The sequence below is a fragment of the Sorex araneus genome, chromosome 2 (genome assembly GCF_027595985.1).
Source record: "Sorex araneus isolate mSorAra2 chromosome 2, mSorAra2.pri, whole genome shotgun sequence".
Classification (NCBI taxonomy): Eukaryota; Metazoa; Chordata; class Mammalia; order Eulipotyphla; family Soricidae; genus Sorex; species Sorex araneus.
Genome location: NC_073303.1, coordinates 119102971 through 119117869, shown reverse-complemented (window position 1 = coordinate 119117869; position 14899 = coordinate 119102971). Strand labels below are relative to the sequence as shown.

Genomic DNA, 14899 nt, shown 5'->3' with positions numbered 1-14899 from the left:
GATAGTGCAGTGGGCACAGTGCTCGCCTTGAACACAGCCAACTCAGGTTTAATCTCCAGCATTCCATACGGCTCCCCGAGCACTGTCAGAGGTAATCCCAGAGTCCAGAGCCAGGGATAAGTCCTGAGCATAACTGGGTGTGTCCCAAAAATAAACTGAAACACAATGATTCAGAAGCATTGTGAGCATAAAAATGACTTCATTCAGTGTCCACTAGTAAGGTTAGGGGTCCTATCATTTGGATGTGAACAGCTGTCAACAAGAATTTTCATGAAATGCCTTGTGTGTTTTTTGGGGGGAAGGGTCGTCAGCAAGGCCCAGGAAACCCAGGACACCGCTTGGAAACACGGTGTGAACCTGACATTGTTTGGGGACCACTAGGCCCATGACTAGGTTGGGACTAGTGGTCCCCAAACAATGTCTGGGGACCATGCAATGCCAGGAATTGAATGGAGGGCCTGGGGCAGACTAGGCAAGCACTAGACCTCTTTGAGCTATCTTGCTAGTCCCTAAATATCTTTGAGATTCCAGATGTTTTACAGATGTGCTCATTGCGACTCTTACGTAACGGTCCTCAAGTTCCACTATAACTCAACACACCACTGGCTGGACACGAGGTTCAAGGCATCCAGAAAGAGTTTCTGCCATGAATGGGTACATTATGAAATAAAATCTGTCATTTCAACCCCATGAACTTCTCAAATGTTGCCTTAGATCCAAAAGACAAACATCCAGGCCCCCGATCTTGGAAAGTGGTTATTTTGCTTCTGCTCTTTTCCTCTAGGTTTAGCCTTTTCCTTTTCATTAAAACTTTCTCAGACATCAAGAAAAAAAGATGACTGTTTCAGTCTTGCTTTTAGAACCTGAGTCACTTTCAAATCAAAATCATCTTGAAGCCATCTATAGAAGTTGCAAAGAACTTAGTTATTTTTACATCAACAGAAGGGAACCATGAATAGTACCAAGCTCATAATTGAACAATACCATTTTAAGGAAAAATTTCCAACCTCTATATCAGGTTTCAGAGTGATGTTTGTGCCCTTTGTCAGGGCAGGAAAAAAAAGACTATTTTAAAATTGACAAGATTCAGTCCAGAGTTACATCAGCCACGGCTGATGACTTTTGGCCCCCAGGAGTGGTGTGAACGGTTTCCCTAACGCCACACAAACTAACCTCAACCCACTAATCGCATTTCTGGGAACCACTGCTGTCCACTATCAAACAGCATTTGGTTTCTCAGATTAGTCCCCTGCTCCTAACAAAGTTTCTCTTCTGCACAAGGCTAGTGGAAGAAGGGTAACCACAAGATACCATTCCCCAGATGGAATGTGACAAACAGAACAGCTAGGATTTTCCTCAAAGCATTAGAAAAGTGTGAAATCCTTGTAAAATTAGGAAATTTCATGTCCAGAGGTGTGACCGAGTGGTAGGGCACTTGACTTGCATGAATTTACTGTAGGGTTCAATTCCCCACAGCTTGAAATTCCCCATCCACAAGAAGCATCCCCTGAGCAAGCCAAGAGTAGCCCCTGAGTGCACCAATGTATAACCCAAACGCACAGGCACACACTGTTTCAAGCAAGTTTGCTAATTCTATTCATCCAACCTATAGCTTTGATCTGCTACTTCCTCTTATTTACTTAGAAGAATCTAGAACTGACAGTCAGGAATCCTCAATGCCCCCTTACCCACTTTTACCTTTAAAACCACATCTGCATATACTTCTAAAAAGGTGGGTGTGCCACCCCTGGGGGTGGGGGTTCTAAAATGATTAGTAGGCAGTAGTTACTCTGATGCTATTGGGGGTTTCTTCATGTTTATTTTCAGAGGGTGCTAAAAAGGGAGCGGTAAGTAAATTAAGTTTATGAATATAGTCTAAAACAGAGAAGGGTCAAAAACTAGCACGTTAAATTTAATCAAGCTTCAGTTTCCTTTCACCCATAGTAACTGTCCAGAGAACATAACAATTCAAAGACTAGAATAGACTTAATTTCTATTTAAGCATGATAACACAGCAGCCCCACCCAACATAATTCTTCTCAATTTCCTCTGTTGCCAGTGGTTTCTGATTGGCAGTCTCCAAAGACTAATTTGGCATTGGAAGAGCTGAGAATAAATACCATAAAAACATCAAAGGATCTTTCCCAGGAGTAAAGGACATATACTGTGTCATTTGGTATAGAGATATTAGACTCATTATTATTTAACTAAACAAAATCTGGTGCTGACTTTTTTTTTCAAACTGTGTGATTAGCAATGGTCAGATTTATGATGATAGAGTACAAATCCCCCAATATTAACAGTCAGCTTTTGACAACAAGAGGCATTAAAATATAGTGGTTATCAAACAAAAGGAGGGGAATTTGAGGGTTATATATTATACTTTATTACAGGAGGGGAAAAATCATATTTTTTCTCTTTTGGGGGGGACACACCAGGTGGTGCTTGGCTGATGGTGGGGCGTTGGGGATGTACCAATTCTCCCCATACATGCCAAGCATGCTACTCTTAGCCTAAAAAAACCTTTCTTTTGATATTCTAAATAACATCAGAAATTGTTTGCCTTTCTCAAATGACTAGGATGTGAGAGAGTCATAGAGAGCATTAATCCAGAGTAGTTTGGTGGTAAACTCTAAACTTAAGTATTTACAGGAAACATTCTTTGAAGAGAAATAGGGGAATGTGACCATAAAAGAAGCTACACTCCAGCTCTCGTTGAACTTACTGAGATGTCCAGCTTTAATGTCTCTGTCTCGGAGTAACTGAAACTGTGATGTTGGTCAAGGGTGCCGTTTTGTGAGAAGGTTTTATCAGGAGACTAGGGAGCAAAACTGGAAAAGTTCAATGAGACTAAAAGTCCTCTTTGTTCCTTCTCCTTCTTTTCTGGGACCTCATCATTTACCCTGAGCAGAGAGAGCAGAGCAGATTTGCCTCCAAAACCAAGAGTGCCAAAGCACAATAAGCACCAATCACCAATCGTACCAGTTCAGAGAACAAAGCACAAAGAAAAGAGTGCAAAGTGTGCCCTCTATCGGCCTCTGTGTTTTCACTATGGAGAAACTGCTTGGCAGGTTACCCTGCAGAAGGTACGAGGTTAAGGCCATCCCGAAGAAATGGTCTAAAATGTGCTGAGCCAGTCACAAGTCCACTCAGCTTAGCCTGGCTCTCACAAATCTGTGCTGTGAACTGAGATTTAGACCAGTCACACCAATGCCAGAACCACATGTCATCAGCTGGAAAATCGCAACAGGGATTGTAAAAACAGGGATTGAACTGAACTGCTGCTCATTAATAATGTTTTTTTTTTTTTTAAGTTAGGCCATATGAAAAGTTTTAGCAGAATCCTGATTCTGTGTATTGACTTTGTGCTTTTATAAACCTTTTAGGGGGATGGAGGGGAGAATTTAACAACTATTGTCTTTGACTAAAGGATTATTGGCCAAGTAATTATTTACCAAAATAAATCTTGAAATAGTGCTTCCAGTATGTGTTCATCTGTGAAGTATACACACGGCAAATGGCTGAAAGCCACACAGGGAAAATAAACTTCGAAAACAGATGTCCATGGAAGCAAATCTTGGGGCTGGAGTGATACTATAGTGGCTAGGATGCTTGACTTGCACACAGCCAACCTGGGTTTGATCCCCTGCATTCCCTACAGTCCCCTGAGCATTGCCAGGAATTATTCCTAAGCATCACCAGAGGAATTATTCCTAAGCATCACTTAGGAATAATTCCTAAGCCCCCCACCCCCCCAAAAAAAGAACAAAAAAAAAAAAGAGTCCATATCTCCTATTTCTTTAACCAGTGCTTCTTAACCTGTTGAAGGAATTAAGGAAAGAGATGAAGCATGGATCTCTGTGAGACTTGTATGAAAGCACCAGATCCCATCTCTGTAGCCCAAAGAAATGAAGGACTTTTTTATTAGTTTCAAGTTTTTTATTAGTTTTATAGTTCTTGGCCAGAGCTATAGTACAGCAGGTAGCATGCTTGCCTTGCACACAGCCGACCTAGGTTCGATCTCAGGCACCTCATATGGTTCCCCAAACCTGCCAGGATTGATCCCTGAACTCAGAGCCAGAGGTAAGCCCTAAGCAAATCTGGGTGTGGCCCAAAGACAATATTAAAAAAAATGTAAAAAAAAAGATTTTTTTAAAGATGTTCACAAAAGTACTAGCTGTATCTCTAGACCCCCAAAAAATGCTGCTACAGTTATCATACTAGTCATACACATACTGCAGAATATTTTCCTGAACTTGCTTACTCATGTTATTAATAAGAATACTGATTATTACCTTGTTTTTTGATTGAGGGCCACATCTAGCTGTGCTCATCCCTTCTTGGCCTTTTGGCTAAGATCAAGTGAAGACTTACTTCTGGCTCTGTGCTCAGGGATCACTGCTAGCAGTGCTCAGGGCACCCTGTATGGTACCATGAACTGAACCCAGGTAGACCACGTGCAAGACAAGCATCATATCTGCTGTACCATCTGTCTAGCCCATGAATGCCTTTTAAAAAGATAAACGCCATTTGCTTCTATTTTGCCCTAACTGATTATTTGTTTGAACAGATGAAAATTCCTTGTTTGAACAGAAGATGAATTATAAATTCCTTCCGTGAGAAGTGTGTTTCAAATACAAGTCACTAGCACTGGAAAGACAGTATGGTTAGTACTATGATTGGTGCTGAAGATTGACCTGGGTTCAATCCCAAGTATGACAATGATCCTGCAAGCCCCACCAGGAGTGATCCTTAATTGCAAAGCCAGGAAGGAGTAAGCCCTGGGCACAGTTCACTGTGGCCTCAAAACCATAATAAAATAAAATATAAATTACTTCCCTTACAGGCTTTCTCTCCTACCCTAACCCAAGCTATTGTGCCATTTGGATATTCTACCACTTAAATAATAAACAGGAATAAGGATATACAAACAGGTACTAATGTGGTTTATGAAACAATAAAAGAGTACTGGAAGCCGCCATTTGTTAGGCAGAAAATGAGGTCAAAGGTAGAAGCAATAGCCACCGTGAAAGCCCTCCCCACACAAGAAAAAGGGGGGACCCCTTACTAATAGGTTGAGATGTGAGTGAAATAAGAGAACAGAAGGGTAGCTAGTGAAGAAAGAGGACTAGTCTTAAAAGTCCCAGGAAGTAAAAGAAATGAGCATTGTTAGAAGCGTGGCAGATGGCAGCATGTTTGAAAATAGGGTAACAAAAATAATGGGGTTTAGGAAGAGAAGGATAGATAAACGGTGGATTTTGAAAAGAAAAGGATAGAAAAGGGGTAGGGAAGGAGGAAAAGAGGAGGGGAGAGGAAGGGAGGGGAGGGGATGGGGAAGGGGAGGGGAGGAGGAGGGGAAAGGGGAGGGGAAGAGGACGGGTAGGTAGGGTGCTTGCTTTGCATGTGGCCTGCCTGGTTTACCATCCCACGACCATATGTGATTCCCAGAGTCCATCAGGAGTGAACCCCAAGTGCAGATCCAGGAGAGAGCCCTGGGCCCTGCTGGGTGTGGCCCAAAAATAAACACAAAAACTTTCTCATATGAGAATTTCTCACTTCATTTAGTAGAATGTTACCAGTTAAGACAAATGATTTGTCCGCTTCTATTTCCTGGACTTGGGAGGCTTAATCAGGCTTATTTCCAGGGAGGGTGGAGGTGGGGTTGAAAATGCAGTAAAATTGGAAGAAAAAATTATAAAGTAGCCTGAATAATCCATACAGGCCAGTTGTTTCTGAATAAAGCAAGAGGTGGTTTTGCATTAAGGAATTAAAAGTGTCATTTCCAACTTATGATTTCTGCAAATACTGGATTGTACCCAATCTGGCCTTATAAGCAGATAAAGAAAGCCAGAATTAAATGAAGGCCCAGAGGAACGTCACCTAGTCTGAATCATTTCCAAATCTCAGTAGCATAATAAGTTGTTGATTGTAGCATGGCGACTTTCTAACCTCTCTACAAGGGGAAGATGCTGGCTAGGAAAACTCAATTATGCTAAAAGGAAAAGCAGCCAACTGACAAAAGAGAGAACACAAGAGAAGAAGGAATATGTTTATGCTGCAAAATTAAACATTGCATAAGCTTTTCTGAAATTCTTTGCAACTTAAAAAAAGAAGGCATACAAAATGTAATTTGAAGTTTTTTTTCATGTACATGTAGGTTAATATGTTCCATGTGCCGTTTTGTATTTTGAAAGAATACTCTGAAAAGCAGCTAAGTATAAAACCAAATAGCTCCAAATCTCTTCATTCATTGTTTTAAGATATAAACATAAGCAAACTGTGCCTTATAAGGCTTAAGAGAAAATGTTTAATTTTACCAGCCTCAATTACCAGAAACACTATTTTTGACAAACAGAAGACAAATCTAATCTTAGGAAAATATAACCTTATGAAGGAGATGCTAAGGCTTCCTATGGGGAAAAAGTTACAGTTGAAAACAACGATCATAGCTCGCCCCCTACCATCGGACCTCCAGAAACACCTATTCTGTAGTCAAAAAATTTTATTAAGGTGTTTTCATAAATCCCTGGCCAAAATGTCACTAGGCATATAAACAGAAGAAGATACAAAGTATCTATGGGCCAAGTTCATAAAATCCCAGGAGGCTGCATAAAGTTATGATTTGTCTACCCATTTTTATGTAATCAAGTCTGCAATATGACTTACAATCATTCCTCAAAAGAAAAACAACCCAGGGTACTACATAAATCAATTATAAAAGATCCCAAAGCAGATGGAGGCAATAGGAGTTTATAGTAGCCAATAATAATTAAGCTTTATAGGGAGCCTCATGTGAATGGAGTAAGTTCTGATTGTTAACATGAGTTGTCAATCAACTCTTCAAAGTGTCACATGTGTCTTCTCTTTATCAGACAGGCGTTCTTGGTTTGTGCCTAATTGATATTTTATAAATATTGCTGCCAGGCCTGACTTGCAATGGCCAAATACATTTTTATTTTAGGATTGTTTGGGCCAAATACATTTTTATTTTAGGATCTTTTGATATTTGTTGTTTATAATCATCTCCTACTCAGTTTGGTCAATGGTAGCGAAGGTCAACATTCTACTCTCACAATCCTCTGCCTATATTTTAAAATAAAACAGTTAAATGATATATATGCCATTTCTGACTAGATGCAATTGATTTTAACTGACTAAATTATCTGATCTCTGCCAAGAATTTTATTTCATTAAGAAAATGATATTATAGCGCATCTGAGATCATAGAGCAGACTAAACATAATGCCAAAGGAGTTCTGAGAATGCTCCACGGTGAAGGTTTGATTATTTGCAGATGGAATATGGAAAGGAAAAAAATCAGATCCTAGGCATTAGTCTAACCGGTCCTGGTACCACTGCTGCCTGCCTGTATTGTAGCAGAAAGCCAAGAAAATAACTGATCTAAGCCACAACACCTTCTTTCTTTAAGGTCCTAATCACTTTTCTTCCTGGAAAGTAGTATTTAACTGCCACTATCCAAAACAAAGGGAAAGGGGGAAATGTTGGTACCACAATAAGCTCTAGCATGTCAACTGTCACTGTTGACATGATTTGGCTAGTAGTCAAGCATTCACCAAGAAACTAATTTAAATCAATCTCCTTGGGGAAAGCCAATTGTTTGGAATGCACAACAATTGGTATAGGATCAATCAGTGGACATGAGATCAATTAAAACCAGCTTAAGTTTGTGAAGAGGGACAATTCACACAACCTGAGTTAGATCTCTATTCATTTCAATGCTCTCACAATGCAACCCTTAAGCTTCCTTGGAAAGCAGAAAAGCAACTATCACTCTACACTGTCTAGCCTGCCCTTTAAGCAGTTCCACTTTTAATTAAAAGCACAGTCTACCCTTTGTTGGCACAGATAGTGTGGTCACTCTTAAGGGCCACAGTTCTGTTAACCAGAAACTGGGGTTGCAGAAGAGACATCTGTTAGCACATACACACATTTACAGGATTTAAAAAAAAAAAAAAACTACCTTACTAATTCACATATTCCTGAAAGCATTTCAGTTCTATTAAAGAGCTGGATTGGTGAAAGTTACTATTGCCCACTATCAAATGGGGTTGCTAATATCAGCACTTGTGGGATTGTGGAGGATAACGACTCTAAGAGTTTGCTAACGTGAAATCAGTAGATTTGCCGCCTGTGGAGAGAGCCCCTTCTATGGAGAGAGCCCCTTGAGCCCCTTCAGAGGTGGCACTGGAGAGAAGCATGCAGTATCACTTTTGGCCGCAGGGGTGCTGTCATGTCATTCTCCACCAAACATCTCTCGGCATTAAGAGCTCCACTAAAACAATCTGTTAGGTTCTTCCCCAGGCTACCCAAACAGGACAGGCAGTGTGACTTAGAGTGACATCACTGAACTAGTCAAGCCATCTACTAGACAAGAACTTGGCAAACGGGGGTTTGATAGGTTCATGTTTCACATGTTTTTCAGGAAAGGTCTATACTTGACACATTTTTCAGGAAAGTTTGTTTTTTTGTTTGTTTTGTTTTGTTTTTTAACCAAAAGAACAGCCACTTCTGCTCATAGGATGGGGGAGGAGTGAGCCTCTCCAAACACTTCTCAGCACCACCGGGTAATCAGAGAGTGCTGGCTCTCCTGGAATACCTGTGAAGAAAATATGGAGTGGAGAAAGGAGCGAGTGGGGAGAGAGGAAAGGGAGTTTTCCAAAACTGATACCCATATCAAATGTTCATAGCCTCCGCGCATTCTCCTCGTATTTACATGCAGAATAACTTCTGAGAATAAGCATTTTGCGATTGTCAGAAATGAGCCTTGGAGAAGGGGCCTCCTTCTTATAAACCATATTTCCACAGCGGGGTTTGGAAAGCAGAGGGCTACCAAGGGAGCTATGCACACTGCCAGTCTCCCCACCCCCACCTCCACCCCACCTCAGCATTACCCGGGCTCCAGCCAACTTTGGTCCTGGAATAGATGAGGACTGCTTATTAACACCCGAAAAGACTACCAAAAAAGAGGATAAGAACACACACACACACACACACACACACACACACACACACACACACACACACACTCTTACCTCACTCCAAAATCTTGATGCAAAATTAACTGAGTTATAACCCTTAGCACAGGTAGTGTGAAACCTCTACATACCAAAAGAAAAAGAAATATCAAGATCTGTTCAGCTCAAGACAAATTCTACCTGCAACAAAGTCTGAATTTGCTAAATGGAGTCCGTTTTCATGGATGAAGTGCACCTTTTACACCTTTTACATGGGCAACACGAGGGAGGAGGAGGGGGAGAGATGGGAGGGGGGGAGGGAGAGAGAGAGAGAGAGAGAGAGAGAGAGAGAGAGAGAGAGAGAGAGAGAGAGAGAGAGAGAGAAGGAACCCAACCCTGCGTTTAACAGTCCTTTAAATAAAATACATTTGGGATAGCTGCATTCACAGCAGGACTCAAACAAATCGGCACGCACTAAGACTGGAGGAAAGCCAGCGCTTGCAAGAAAGCTTTCTGGAGGCTTCTACTCGCCTACCCCATAGCGCATACAAGTGATGGAGAGGGAGGGAGGGAGGGGTTAAAAAGCCACAAGTGAATTTTATCAAGACTGTTTGGGAGGGAGGGAAACGCAGCGGGCAGAGCCGGCCTGTCCCCAATCACGCCATCCTCCCCCAAAGCACTCTGAGCGGGGAGCGCTACCGAGAAAACCTGTACACACACTGATGCTCATTGAGATCTCGGTAAATCAGCCCACCTGGTCTTGGCTTCCAGGAAGACACTAACGTTTCCCTTTAGTTGGTCGGAAAGGTCCTGCACCCCACCTTGATCTACCATCACTCACTACCCCCTCAGAGCGCTCCTTAGCCATATGCACACAAATTTGGGGTACACGTGGACGGGGCACGTAGAGATGAGTTGCAAGGGAGAAGGTTAAGAGAACTTTTCAACGAGAGAAAGGAAGAGCCAGGAGGAGAGAAACGCAAGAGAGGAAAGCGGAAAGGAAAAGTTCAGTAGCAGAACCCCGCCGCGAACCCGGGTCCGAGCGCCCGCGCGCCACCGGCTCTCCGCACCGACTCTGGTCGCGTCTCGCTCAGGGTCGCCGCGCCGTCAGTGGACAGAGAGGGGCGTCCGGACGAGCGGGAAATAAGGGGTACGCCCGGGGTGGGTGGCACAGCTCAGCCCGAGGGAGCCCCGAGAGCCGGGGCGTTGCGTGTCGCGACCCGCCCACCTCCCCAGCAGAGTGGGGACCCACCTCGCTTACTGCGTTTCCATCGGTTGCCTTGGCAGTGACTGTAATCCATACAGTTCAGGATGATGAGCGCAAAGGAGAAGAGACGAAACTGCATCTGGGCGGTGGGGCTGGCGAGAGGCGCCTCTCAAAGTCGGGGAACAGTCGGGCTCCTCCGAGGGGGGCCGCGCGGAGGGCGCAGCTGGGGAAGACGCCGAGCGCCAGTCGCCGGGAGCCTGGGGGAGTCGGGGTGCGGGTGCCCTCTCGGCTCAGTAGGGCATCTTCAGCATCTCCGCGCCTTGAATCTGAGAGACCGGGACAAGAAACAGGGTGGGTGGGGTGGAGAAAGCCGAGGGGGGTGGAAGGCGGCTGCCTCTTCGCGCGTCCCAATTTAAGAGGGGCAGGGCGGGGAGGGGGGGAGCGAACCCTCAGCCTGGCGGGAGCCGCCGAGACGCTTAACCCTGAGCGCGCAGAAGGTGATGGCAATCAGTGAATTAGCGACCTCGGCAGGGCTGCAGACGCCCGGCGGGACACTGGGCGCTGCGCGGACCGACGCGCCCGGGGAAAGGCCAGCGCAGAGTTCGGGGAGCCCTGGCGTCGCAGAGTGGGGTCCCTAAGCGCCGTGGGCCGGCCCCGATCGCCTACCGTGCCTAGGCGCGGCACTCCATCCCGGGCCGGGGAAGCCAAGCGCCCCGCTAGCACGTGGGCTGGGCAAAAGTTTGCCGAGACCCGCCCGGAGCGCCTGGCACCTCCGGGATACCGGTGGCCGCCGTGGGGGTCCAAGTGCTCCGAGGTCCTCGGGGCCTGCGGCGCCCGAGCAGCAGCGCGGCCAAGTCGGGAGCGTCTGCAGCCGCCGCGGGGATGCTGCGTCCCCGCCGGCGAGCGCGATCTCGGGGCGAGGCGCACGGCCGCTCGCTTGGCCGCTCCCTAGCCAATTGTGCGGTTTCCCGGGCTCTCTCCACCGCCACTTCGCAGCTAAGAGCTCGCCCCGTGCCGGCGGGCTAGAGACACGGCGCTGCCTGGAGGCCGGAGGGATGTGCGGAGCGCACTTTCCGAGGGAGATGCGGAGGGGCTGGGGCTCGGGATGCTTCTATAAGTAGGTGGTGCTGTGGTCCAAGGGATCCAAATCCAGGCTGCCTCGGAGTTCCTGGGTCCTAAAGCCAGAAACTCGCAGGTTTCCCTGAGGTCCTAGAGAGAGCTGACAAGCTCCAACGCGCTCAACTCCTGACTTTCCCGGAGCAGTGACTAAACTGGGAAGTAGATGGGAAAGAGGGGTGCGGGGAAGAAGAAGCGTCCGCAGATCCTATTGACTCCCAAGCCCAATTGCTTTTACCCGCAAGGAGCCCACTTGGGAGTTCCGCGTAGGTCTCCACCTCAGCTGGCCTCAGAAACTTTCTCCTTCCTCCTCCAGCTCTCAGCAACCACCCTGAACTCCTGACAAGGGCTATTTAAACAGGAGCCACACCTCCAAAGAGTATGCCACACCTCTGCAACGTTTTAAAAAGCGTTTTAAGTGTGTGTGTGTGTGTGTGTGTGTGTGTGTGTGTGTGTGTGTGTGTGTGTGTGTGTGTGATAGTGATGGTGGGATCTTTTATTGTTTGTTTATTTTGGGACCACACCTGGCTGTGCTCAGGACTTCCTTCTGACTCCGTGCTCAAAGATCACTCCTGGTGGTGCTCAGGGGGCCTTGTGTAGTGCCAGAGATTGAACCTGGTCGTCCATGTGCAAGACAAGCCCCCTACCCGCTGTATTATCCCTCCAGCCTATACATATGAATTCTGCTGACAGAGCACTCTCCTCAGTAGAGAGAGTAAAAGGATATTTCCAATAAATTGGCTTATTCTCAGAAATGTTCTTTCTTTGTTTCTCCTGCAGAAAAGCTTATGAAAATTTGTGAGTCCTCACTTACAGTGCCCAAGACTTTGAGACCTTGAATCTTTAAAGAATATTTTACTTCTCATTAATGTGGGACTCTATCATAATCCACTTCCTTGTCCTCTACCCTCAAAATCTATGAACTTAGTTGCTTTGCATTGGGCAACTATTCTACATAAGAAGTGTTGCATTAAATTTATAATTGATGCCTTTTATTTTGGTTTTATTCTGGAGAAATCTTCCATCTTGCATTCATTACTGTTAAAATGAATGTATATCCTTCTTAGACAAAAGATAAGAACACTACTAACCAAGGCATAATTGTCTCTGTAGCTATGACCAGTATCATACTATTACACATGCATTGAAATTTCCTTTTGATTAATTCCATTGAAATAATTAAGCTTCCTACTGAAATTTCTTTTCAACACTTTCTGTTCCAGAATTTGATTGGAAATTTGGGGACTGGAGACAATTATATAGACAACCAAAAATATTGTTAACTATTTTTACTATTAATTATGCCTGTCATTGCTTATTCATAACTTTTTAAGGATATTCTTGTTACACAGCAGTATTGTGTGATGAGAATTTCAGATTATTACATTTACTCTGTGCCTGAGAACTCCCAGGTAAGCCTGGTTGAGGTCATAGGTTCCATTTCCTAGATAAGAAAATTCAGCCCTTGGGATTGGCCCACAGGGCACAACTAGAGTTGACAAAACATTACACAAATAGTGCATCTGTGTCTCAAGTTTCAGTCTTTGATTTTTATCACAGAATTTGGAAGCAACTGGAAACATTTCAGCTTCGGGAATGGTCCAGAATTTGACATGATGACTTAATTGTACCATGAATACCCCTCCCTAGTCACACATACCATTTCCCCAATAGAATTTACATAGGCAAGCATCAAATTTATTGAATTTTAAGGGAGCTGAAACCCAAGGGAGAAGGAAGACTTTAAATAAATCCCTACATACCCATCCAGCTTGGAGACCACTCAAGGTCACTGGCTATGTGTGTCTTAAATTATTTAAGGGGGGAGAAAAGCATGAGACCTAGCTTGTAGATTTAGCTCCATCACTAGTCATCTGGGATTTGAATGGCTCTGGAAAGTGTGTGAATCTTTTGGAAACTGGACCAAGAATCTCTTTCACCTCTATCATATTCTAATTTATCATTCATTTTTTGTTTTTAGCAAGTTTGCTACAGGGCCTCACAGTGTGAGGACAGACTCCTTAGTGAAGAAAGAAATTATCCTCTGTACCAACCTTTTTACTAATGTAGACCACTTTCTACCTTTGTCTTGAAATATTGCTTCCCAACATTTCAATCATTTGGGTTGCACAGTGAACATTTTTGAAACTGGAGATATTTTACAGGTTTGTGAGTCTCTAAATACATTTTTAAAGGAATTACAGCAGTACTGCCTCTATTGGAGATGGGTTAGTGAGCTTTTGTAGATAAAAGTGGGCTGTGGGAGAAAAAAGTATTGCTAATTCTTTTCTTCCTATGCTTGCTCCTGCTCTAACTTTGATTTTTAGAAGACACCAATGAACCTCAAAAAACTGTCACACTTAGTTTGTTTTTTTTTTTAATATGAAACGCTTCATGGATGTGCGTGTCATCCTTGTGCAGGGGCCATGCTAATCTTCTCTGTATCATTCCAATTTTAATATATGTGCAATTTTAATATATATGACAAAGCGAGCACTGTCATACTTAGTTTTAAGGGTTGCTTTACTTAGAGTTGCACTTAGACTTTTGGGGTCTAGTTTCCTGATAATGCAGGGTTTATTTTATTTTTTTTTTTGCCATTTGTTGAAATTTTTATCTGATTTTGAGAACCCAAGAATGTTCTTGCTACTATAAACTACAACCCAAGTGCATCCTAAACTATCATTAACTTTAATCCCATATTTCTGCTTCCTTTCATTTCTAAACTCTGAATGTGTTGTTGTTGAGCCTCAGAGCTCATAGTTTCTCATCTTGGAGATTGAACAGTCTCTTTCTTTGGAGTTTAAAGAGTGATTTTATTAAACGAGTTTTGTAAATAGATATGTGCCTGGTGTCTGTTTACATAGGAACGTACTGATGAGGTTGACTTCATACAACTCATTGGTGATAGAAAAGGTTAACTGAGGGCAGAGGTTGGTAGTAGTGTTATAGACAAGAAGCAATTTCTGTGCTTTACTTTTGACCTATAATTCATTCACATAGCTAAAATTCAATCCTTAAAATGGGGGATACTAGGAAAAGTTTCTCTTCCAGCTGATTCCCTTCCTCAGAGACAAGCATTCATTTGTTTATAACCCTCCAGGTTTTGAGAATACTTCCAGAGATTGTTGACCTAGCAAAAAAATGGGTGTCACATAGATAGATATGGATATGCATTTTATTTTTCTCTGACTTTTATGCAACTAGTATAATACTTATTTGCTAATCTATACCTTAACTTTTATGCACTTGATTCAACAAGAATTAATAAAGAACTTTCCTGTTCTTTTTATGCAATCGCATGTTCCGTTGTATGAATGCATTCTGCCAGCTCCTTACAGATAAACAAATTGTTTTCATTCTTTCCCTGTTATATGCAATGCCACAATTAATTTTTTTCATGGGTCATTTTGCCTTTTCATGGTAAATTCCAAAAAATTTTTAAAAGAATTGGCTCAAATAGTTGGATATACATGTGCATGTGCGTTTATGTTTTCTTATAATTGCCATCAATGGAGGTGCTGTCAGATGACAATGAGTGAAGAGAGCTTGTCTCACTACACTCTCACCAATGTATTTAGTCTTTAATACTCTCAAGGCT

General features: G+C 43.4%; 1 protein-coding gene, 1 non-coding gene and 1 pseudogene across 2 annotated transcripts in view; 1 reads left to right on the top strand and 2 right to left on the bottom strand.

The window, feature by feature from the left end:
- The window catches only part of RSPO2 (R-spondin 2), a 151086-nt gene extending 139800 nt beyond the window's left edge, over positions 1 to 11286 (bottom strand). Inside the window, exons 1-2 of the mRNA XM_004607672.2 lie at positions 10849 to 11286; positions 10228 to 10508 (exon numbers count right to left, since the gene is read on the bottom strand). Coding sequence (XP_004607729.1) covers positions 10228 to 10321 — 94 coding nt within the window. The 5' untranslated portion in view covers positions 10322 to 10508; positions 10849 to 11286. The remainder of the gene's footprint in view (positions 1 to 10227; positions 10509 to 10848) is intronic.
- On the top strand, positions 4333 to 4459 carry LOC129402706 (U2 spliceosomal RNA; annotated as a pseudogene).
- Positions 11287 to 13674: 2388 nt separating the features above from the next.
- On the bottom strand, positions 13675 to 13779 carry LOC129402816 (U6 spliceosomal RNA). The gene has a single exon (XR_008628857.1). It is a non-coding gene; the product is annotated as a U6 spliceosomal RNA (small nuclear RNA).
- Between the last annotated feature and the right edge of the window lie 1120 nt (positions 13780 to 14899).